The sequence below is a fragment of the Adiantum capillus-veneris genome, chromosome 16 (genome assembly GCF_014529385.1).
Source record: "Adiantum capillus-veneris isolate H3 chromosome 16, ASM1452938v2, whole genome shotgun sequence".
NCBI lineage: Eukaryota > Viridiplantae > Streptophyta > Polypodiopsida > Polypodiales > Pteridaceae > Adiantum > Adiantum capillus-veneris.
The window spans coordinates 151,388,744-151,398,654 of NC_140946.1; the positions used below are offsets into that span (position 1 = coordinate 151,388,744).

The 9,911-nt window shown below is 43.6% G+C and overlaps 1 protein-coding gene and 1 pseudogene across 2 annotated transcripts in view; one reads left to right on the forward strand and one right to left on the reverse strand.

Annotated features, from left to right (window-relative positions):
- The window catches only part of LOC147440074 (uncharacterized), a 76,965-nt gene extending 69,771 nt beyond the window's left edge, over nt 1–7,194 (forward strand). For both annotated transcript variants that reach the window (XR_015184678.1, XM_086485749.1), the window contains 2 exons: nt 6,257–6,486; nt 6,580–7,194. Coding sequence is in view for 1 of the 2 variants with exons in the window: in XM_086485749.1 (XP_086341875.1) it covers nt 6,257–6,339 (83 nt within the window). In the remaining variant the exon portion in view is untranslated. The remainder of the gene's footprint in view (nt 1–6,256; nt 6,487–6,579) is intronic.
- A 789-nt stretch (nt 7,195–7,983) lies between these two features.
- On the reverse strand, nt 7,984–9,033 carry LOC147440075 (adenosylhomocysteinase pseudogene; annotated as a pseudogene).
- Between the last annotated feature and the right edge of the window lie 878 nt (nt 9,034–9,911).

Genomic DNA, 9,911 nt, shown 5'->3' on the forward strand with positions numbered 1-9,911 from the left:
GGAAAATGTTTGTCACACTTCCCCGTTTTTATAGTTTCTGACTTTGCAAGAACCTTTAAGAATACTAAGTCACCTTCGCAAGAGACACTTTTTTGCATTTCAATACTCATAACGAATTGCCCACGCGGACAGATCAGTTTTGGTATTCATCGATGATGGGATTTTTTTCGACTACGGCTTTACACGCTTTCTTGGCGGCCCATCTTTTAATTTTGACACAACTTCCTTCAAAGTTTATATTCTTTTCCTATAACAGCCAGGAGTGTAAATGCTTTGGACATAACGATTGATTTCTCTTTTCCGTTGTGTGGCAGGGATCACACAAACTGGATATGCATATAACACTATATTGGCTATGTGCCCAAGCCCTTGAGTTCTTCCACCACTCGGGAGACTTGGACGTGACTGATTTGATATAGACCCTTCGGCCGTTGGCCATGTTTTCTGTGACGCCTCTTGATAGAGCTTGTTGACACATTGTGGTATACTTGTTTTCAGGCACCGAGAGTGCGCCTTGCCATGTATACATACATGAGGATTCTTGGACAAAGGATGTAGCTATAAGGAGTGCACACTCATCTTGGGCACAGGTTGGATAGGATCTCCACACAAGGGTAGCTCCAATGCAGACTACTCTCCCTCAAGTCGTCATCGAAAACCGTTGAGTTGGTTGCGGCAGCATCACTTCTCGATCACTCACCCCATGAGGATTGTATAACCGACCAGTACACAATAGAGGGTAGAGAGAGCACAGATACATCCAACAACTAGATTATCACTACGCACATGAAGACTCACAATCCAAGTGAGATATATCTGTTAGAATACCATAACACCCCTACGGGCATACTTGCCTAGAGAGGTAGGTCGTCAGCGATCCACCCAACCATTGAGATACACCTAACCATTGAAATAATGAGGAGTGCTCCTCACTAATACAATTAGCTACTAATTTCACAGAGGATTAAGAAGAAGAGAGAACATAGATACATCCAGCAACTATATTATCACTACGCACAGAAAGACCGACAGTCCGAGAGTGAAAGATACCTATTACAATAGCATAAAACCAATATGAGCGCAGTTGCCATATATCATCACTACGCACACGAAGTCTGAGAATCCGAGTGGAAGATTTCTATTAGAATACTATAAGACCCCTACGAGCGTACTTGCCATGGAGGGATAGGTCATCAGCTCTCCACCCAACCATTGAGATAATGAGAGAAGTGTCCCTCATTCCCAGCCTTAGAGATGTGTGGTCTGCCGTCTACATTGGTCTGGCCGCCCGGGCACTACGACGAGACGGTCTCACCCTAAACCCTGTCCTCACGGCTCTATGGCTAGAGGACGGTCGACCTCATCACAGCCATTATAGGCTACCTGACATTGTCCCTCCCCTTTAAGAAGAGTTTCTTGCCTGGAGAGGTAAGTCGTTAGCTGTCCACCCAACCATTGAGATACACCCAACCATTGAGATAATGAGGAGTGCTCCTCACTAATACAATTACCTATTAATTTCACACAGAGGATTAAGAAGAAGAGAGAACATAGATACATCCAGCAACTATATTATCACTACGCAAAGGAAGACCGACAGTCCGAGAGTGAAAGATACCTATTAGAATAGCATAACACCAATACGGGCGTACTTGCCATATATCATCACTACGCACACGAAGTTTGAGAATCCGAGTGGAAGATTTCTATTAGAATACTATAAGACCCCTACGAGCGTACTTGCCATGGAGGGATAGGTCATCAGCTCTCCACCCAACCATTGAGATAATGAAAGAAGTGTCCCTCATTCCCAGCCTTAGAGATGTGTGGTCTGCCGTCTACATTGGTCTGGCCGCCCTGGCACTACGATGAGACGGTCTCACCCTGAACCCTGTCCTCACGGCTCTATGGCTAGAGGACGGTCGACCTCATCACAGCCATTATAGGCTACCTGACATTGTCCCTCCCCTTTAAGAAGAGTTTCTTGCCTGGAGAGGTAAGTCGTTAGCTGTCCACCCAACCATTGAGATACACCCAACCATTGAGATAATGAGGAGTGCTCCTCACTAATACAATTACCTATTAATTTCACACAGAGGATTAAGAAGAAGAGAGAACATAGATACATCCAGCAACTATATTATCACTACGCAAAGGAAGACCGACAGTCCGAGAGTGAAAGATACCTATTAGAATAGCATAACACCAATACGGGCGTACTTGCCATATACCATCACTACGCACATAAAGACCGACAATCCGAGTGAAAGATATCTTTTAGAATACTATAAGACTCCTACGGGCGTACTTGCCATGGAGGGATAGGTAGTAAGCTCTATAGGTGTTAGGTGCAGCGGAATGAATGTTGTATTTTCTTAAGATTAGTGATCTTTATTGCTCAAGGTTCCTTTTAGTTCTTTAGGGAAAGAGAGAGCTTTCCGTCTTGTAGAGTGCTGTGGTCACGAACAAAGTGAGTGGATTGTGCGTGCAAGTTAATCAGACTGAGAGAAGGAGAGAGAAGAGATACGACACCCGAGAGGTTGTAAAACCCTCCTCCGAAGGCCCCACTCTCGTCGGCGAGAGTGGTCTATTCTTTGATTGCACAAAGGTGTACAATGCGTATGCAATGGACTATGCAATTTGGTTTACAACGACGACGACGACGGCTGAAATCTGAGATCTTCTAATAGCTGAATTTCGGGACTGTTCGGTGGCTGAATATGACTGTTTTGGCTGCGTTTTCTTGGCTGAAAAATGAGGTTTCTTAGGGCTGAAAACTGATGGTCTTTACGGGCTGAATCTGCTACACTTTAGGTGAATGATGCCGGTCTTAATTTGCTGCTGAAATCCAAAAACGCCAGGGGCTGAAATTAGTCCTTCTGTCGCCGGGGTTCTGCAAATGCAAAAACGCTAGGCTGATCTGCTGTGTCGTGATGACGCCGGGGCTAATTTGCTGTGCACAAATCGCCAAGGCTGATCTGATGCAAAAACGCTAGGTCTTCTGTGGAGAAGACGCCAGAGTAGTCGCGGGGGTTGGTCTTGTTGAGAAGTTGCCTGTTGAGCAAGGTGCTCCTGCTGCCTCTTCTGCCAGAAAGTGTGGACTTTGGTTTGCTTATATATTAACTTAGCAAAATTGCCTTACCTACTTTTGTTGGAAAGTCACTTAAAAATAATAAGTGAAAATACCAATAAATAGGAAAATAGGCTAAATGCATTGGAAAATTCCCCTAACTGGATTTTGATGGGAATTCTGATGATCATGCTGTGTGCAACCGGAGGATATGCATCTATGCTAAGTGACTGGGCATGCACGGTCTACGAAGAGAGTCACAAAAGTGCCAGATCACTGCTAATCTAGACTTGATTGAACTGACTGAACCACCCTGCTGTGGTGTAGCTTGTCCACGGACACATAGGGTTGGGATGTGTCACGTGACAATAGGTTACCTGACATTGCCCTTCCCCTTTAAGAATAGTTTCGATCCTCAAAAACCAAATGGAAAAACCTCTTGGGAATTCCACATCGGCATTCCCAAGTAGTTGCTGCTTTGTCGATCCGCCTTCAAGGCATCCTTCTCCATAGCGTGAGAGACACAAATAGGAGAGGATGGTTCCATAGCAGCTAAAAAACGCGTCTTTTAATTAAAGTACAGAACGCTACGTTTCAAAACGTTTAAGACGTTGCTTTGTAAAAAAAACGTGGGCAGTATACTTTAATAAAGTTGGTTGCATTAAGTTTTAAGAGGCAAAAAATTTCGAATCTGGCTGGGACAGAAGATTGCACGTGTGAGGGCATGTCACATATCGCCTGCGTCAGGGGCATTGGGGTAGAGGCTGGTCATTGTCATGATTAGGCCTCTCTCTCTCTCTCTCTCTCTAGGGGAATTTGCAAGTTACGTGGCGTTTCCATTGCCTATTTAAAGAAGGCTTTGGACCTCTAGATAGAGTCATGCAATACCAAGATCAAAGATGCTTAGGCTTGTACCTACTGGAACTACATCGGCACAGGGATATTCTAATGAGAAGACAAAGAGCACTACAGCCTTAGAGGCAGATCAGAGATTTCTTCGGATCGAGAGAAGCAGGAGTGGAAGGAGAAGCAAAAGGCCAGCAGCCAGCACAAAGGAGTACCCACATTCATACCAAAGGCACCTTCATTGACAGGGCAATTGAGCTTAGGAAATCGAGACGACCACGACCGTGATGCAGAAGCACACTTCACCGGAGGAGACTACAACAAAGGATTAGAAGCATTCTAGCCAGACACCCAGAATGCTCCTAAGAAGTTTATTCAATACTTTGTATTTAGTTTTTCACATTGATTTTCACACTTTCACACTTTTCACACTTAGTACTTTAGTACTAAGGTACCCAAACATTGTAACAGATTCACCACTTTTGTATCAGTTTGGTCTCATAGGTCATTCTGGCCTTTTGAAGATGTTAATATAACATTTCATTTCATTTCATATCTCTCTCTCTCTCTCTCTCTCTCTCTCTCTCTCAGCATTGTAGCGTGCTCTTTAATAAACGCAAATGGGTCTCTCTCTCTTTATACGTTGGTATACTCTCTCTTTCTAAATTCTAATGTCAATTTAACCTGCCAGCTGGTCGTTCGCTCAAATCTGAAGACGACCGTAATAACCCTCTCTCTCTCTCTCTCTCTCTCTCTCTCTCTCTCTCTCTAACTTTTAATACCTTAGTTTGATTTAACTTTAAATTTCAATACTTTTTGGCCTGCCCAAAGGGCAAAGGCTATAGAGATGCCTTCTCTTTTTGCTTACTAAAATAGAAAAAAAATTTGAGTTGTATTTTCAAGCATTTTTTGATAGGCCAAAAATGCTCATTGGTTGAAATAAGATAGTGGGGACTCATTTAAATGAAGAGTGTGTAAATCTAATGATAAACATGTCTTGAGTTTTGAAATATGAAGTGAATGCTCATTTTGGGAGTCACGTCCGCTAGTTATTAGGTGTTGGCATGAGTTTAAAGTATGAAGTGAATGCTCATTTTGGGAGTCACCTCTGGTACTTATTAGGTGTTGGCATAGAAACTTGAAAGGCTTGTTGATTCTTTGCTAGTGTCGGCCAACTAGAGCAGGTGATAGCCATTTTTGAAAAGAAAATGGGAGCGGAATCAATAAAGATCCGAAAAATAAAATCTGAAACTTCAAACTGAAGTCTGAAAATATCCGTGCATGTAGCGAGACACACACTCTTGTAATGAGCACAAGGTGGAGTGCGCTCCGGCCGATTGGCTGGCCGCTTGCCGAGAAAGTTCACAGCCCACCTCTTCCAGCCAGCTGGCACAAAACTGACCGGGCCAATGAATTCACAGCAATGCAGCTCTTCTTGTCCTGTTCCTCTTCTCCCGCCAACGATGGTGTATTATCTGCCTCACGTTCTCCGGCTGGGTTGTTCATGTGCTCACTCACCTCGATTTCAGCTGACCAGCAGGTAGCTTCATCAGCTGGCCGATCCGACGACCTTCCTCTTCATGTGCTAAGGCTATCTCTTGCCCCTCCTGTGCCGTGTGCACAACCGACTGAGAACCATCTCTACAGAGAATGAAATGCAGTATAGAAGCACGTTTCAACTTTGAAGGGAGGGTTGCCTCGATCAGAAACGCCATGAGCCAGCATGAGTCTTCCTCTTGGACAAATTTCCCTTTGGCATGAAAAGGCTTTGTGCGTTCTCTCTCTCTCTCTCTCTCTCTCTCTCTCTCTCTCTCAGTTTCTGATCCAGAGGTGAGAGTCGTATAGCAGAGGCGGGAGTCACAGGTAGGGACCGTCACTGCGAGAAAGGTCTCCCTCCTCTGTTTTGTGAGGGTGTAAAGGTGGAGGAAATGTTGGCGATCGAACTGCAGCCTGCTTCCAAAACTTGCTTGTGTGCAGGCAGTAAAGGGGGGCAGCAACGCGTTAAAGGGGGCACCGAGGCAAGCGCGGTTTGAAACAACAGCAGTCACGCGTTTTTGAAATATGCAGCGAGACCATTTGTCTGCAGAGAGGCGAGCAGGGCAGGCAAGCAGGTAGCAGCAGCGGCAACACACAGGCAACACCCAAGGCAGTGAAGAAAATAAAGCCCACGTTCCCTTCATTGTACATGAGTGGTGATATATAATCTGTGTTTGAATGTATGGGTCTCATCATGTGTCCTATTTTCATTTGGCAGAGGGATTGCATTCAAGGGTAAGTTGGTAAGTCAGGATTCCCATAACTTTGCGATTGAGCGCTCATACTGTGTTTCGGTTCTTGCAGCAAACCATGGAGCATCTGCACCATGGGGTTTTTGCTCTTTGCGTGTGGTTGCAACCCTCCTGGCCCCTTGCTCATCGTATTGATCTCCGACTAGTGTTGGGTGATGCTCGTACTCTTTTTACGTGTCCTGCTTTCATTCTCTTGCACTTCTGAGTACTTGCAGTTCAATCGCATCTATGCAAGATCACTGTTGTGCACAGCTTGGAGCTCGTACTGCATGCTCACTGCAGGTGTGCTTTCAGATATGTTTGATAAGTTTGCTTATATTTATTTGCATCCTGATTTTGCCGAGACTTATGCTAAGCCAGGGTTTTATGGTGAAGGTTGGTTCTTTCTGTAGTTAACGTTCACCAACCTCCTCAACCTCTGCTCAACCTCTGTGCTCCCTCTCTGCAATCCTAAGGCCCTCACACAAGTGCTGCAAGCCAGGTGCAGTTTGAATCTGTTCAAGTTTAAGCTTGCCCTACTCTAATCAGATCAAGTATGTCTGTCTCAATAGTAGTGACCTGGCTTGTAAGGGCCTTCCACATCAACATTGATGTAAGCAGCTTGATCCTTGGACAGTTTGATTAGCTTGGTACCAAGCTTGGTCAGATGTAGAGCAACAACCTTCTCGTCCAGATGCTTGGGGAAAACTTGCTTGGCAAATGTGCCAGCCTTCCTTTCATTCCGCAACTCCAACTGAGTAGTCACCTGATTTGTGAAGGAGCATGGCATCAACACATCTCAAATTATAGAAAGTCGGATGAGGTTATTGTAGAAGTATTAACTCTCTTGTACAAATCACTTCAATGTACTGCTAAAGTATGATTCTCTAGACTGGTCTACGCCAGTGTCCAAGTTTATTGGACCGTGCGCCCCAACAGTGTCATCGACTCTTCTTGAGAGCATATGTATGTATGCATGGATGCAAGTATGTGGGTCATTTTGGAAGAGGATACCCTTGTTTTCAGTGGCAGTTCAAGTCTCTTGGATATTTATTATCTCAGTAACATTGTTGCAGATCTCTAACAGGCATGTTTCCAGTTAATGTCTATGATGTCTACTTCGGTAGCTGTAAAGGTGACAAAAAGTTTTCACAGCCTAGACTTGGTGACTTGGGAAAATAGGTGCCCCATTTATCTTTTAGTTCAACTAACAGCTCAGTCTCTAGGAAATTTTTCCAATCTTCAAGTTGAAAGCATATGGTACCATGCCTGTATGTTCGAAGACGGGTGCACGTGTGTGCGCGCTTGTGTAGCCGATTGCTGTAGATGCATGTGGCTACAGCGTCTAGATTCCAAAGTCGTCAGTCTTTCCCAATTGTTGTGTTCGTTTCAGAGGGACGGTGATAGCATGTCTGATGTTGATTGGGACAATTTGGGTTTGAAACGAGGGAAATAGACCAGATGTTAATCATGAAATGTGACATGGTTGGAGAATGGCATGCTCATCATGAAATGTGACATGGTTGGAGAATGGCTTAAGGGACAACTAGAGCCTTCTGGTGTCGTAGAAGTAAGCCCATTTGTTGGAGTGCTGACTTATGGACACGTAAGTGCTGGGGTGCCTAGTGCATGTCTCAAATTCATCTAGAGCTTTCTGGTGTTCTAGAAGTAAGCCCATCTGTTGGAGTGCTGACTTATGGACACGTAAGTGCTGGGGTGCCCAATGCATGTCTCAAATTGATCAATCTCCCTCTGCCAGCACGATGATGCCCATCTTTCTTTCATAGAGGACACGTAAGTGCTGGGGTGCCCAGTGCATGTCTCAAATTCATCAATCTCCCTATGCCAGCACAATTATGCCCATCTTTCTTTCAGAGAGGATCCAGCACAATGATGTCCAATTTTGTCTCAGAGAGGATCGAGTTATCAGTTTGAGGCCCCGAGTAAGTCTTCAAACCATGCATGTCTATCAATGTTGCAAACAGAAGTGTTGTTCTTCGTCTTTCTCACGTGGCTAGCCATAATAATATCCTAATTTTCAGTAGTGGATACAAAAATTCTACAGCCTCGACCACATCCTCTAATTGGCAAGACAGGCAAACCCTTTATGAGAGTTTGCAATCTCAGTGATTACTACTTGAGCCTTCATGGCTGCAGCACAATGTTTGCCAACATCACCATAGTCGGACAACAACCACCTTCCCACCAATCATGACATCAATAGCCCTTAAGAGATGATCAAGCAAGGAATGACGACACAACCATAAAGATTGTCAAACTTGCTTTTGGTTACTGGGTCATTCACATTAATTGCAAAGAATATTAGTTTCATTAGTTTGCATCTGGTACACTTTAGTGGTAAGTCTCTTTAAAAATACCCATAAGTGTGTGCTTCATTTTGTTTGGGGTCTTTCTTAATGGCATGTTGAAGAATTGTGAGAACTATTTGAAACTCTTGGTTCTCAATGGAGGGATCTGGCATGGTACCGTCCTTGGCATTAGCTTCCTCTACCTTCACGCTCTCATAAATAAGGATTGGCATCACCAACATAATCAACAATCAGATCTGGTCCACCACTAGGACCCTAGTCCAAGGCCCTCTCAGTTCACCAATAGTACTCTTGAAGATTCTATCCCTTCCAAGCAAAGCCAGATGCACTATCATGAGCAATGGCCGTCACCACAGCTTAGCTTGAGTAGTCAAGATGTCACTTGTTTCATTTAAAGTTGAAATTGTTGGAGAACATACTGTCTATTTTCACGGGCCGCCGGGGGCGCACCGGACACCGCGAGACGTGCGGTGCTTTACCAGCCGCTGGACCCTATCTCCGGGTGATCCGATTTCAGGGTGGGCGGAGCTTCGCCTAAAAGCAGTAGCTTCCATCTACGCTCAAAAAAGGCGACAAAAGGAATTTTTTGATAAGCATGTGCGGACTAAAAAGTTTAAAGTTGGGGACTATGTCCTAGTTTATGTACAAGTATATCTACTTGAAATCACAAAAGTACAAAATATAAAGCAATGTAAAAATGTGTTGTCAAAGGTGCATCTTGATGAAAATCGATTGTGTGAAGTTTCTAATTTTTTTTAACTTAGCATTGGTTACTCTATCAGAGTGGAATTTACATCATGGAGCTTTGATTTCATCCTTGGTGGGAATACATTTTTTGTAAGCTACATATGAAACGTTTAGCAGATCCTTCATTTATGTAGCTCTTGCTATAGCCCAACTCTTGAGCTATGTGCATAGCTTCTTAAAATTAATGGCAAAATTACCAAAATACTCATAAAATTTGTAGAAATGTTGAAAATAACCTTGAAATTTCAAAAAGTTCCAATATACCCTTGCATCATTTTGGGATAGAATTGTCCCAATTTTTGGATAGTGTAATGTTTATCACAATGGAGATCTATCTCTTGGCATTTTAGACAAATTTTCACCAATAAGCTCATAAATAGAGCCATATGCATTCAAAATGATGAACAATTTCATATGAAAAAGCTCAATTACCATCTAAAATCCTAGTGGTATAGTCTTCTTTTGATGAGAACCACTCTTCCTACGAGGAGTTTCAAAAAGAAACGTTTTAAGAGATGTTTGCGAGGTTAATTAGGAAAATTTGGGAAAAAACTCTGGGCATTTGGGAAATTTTTGGCAAATATAATAAGGGTACATTGGGAATTTTTGAAATTTGAGGGGTATTTTGGAAACTTCCACAAATTACAAGTG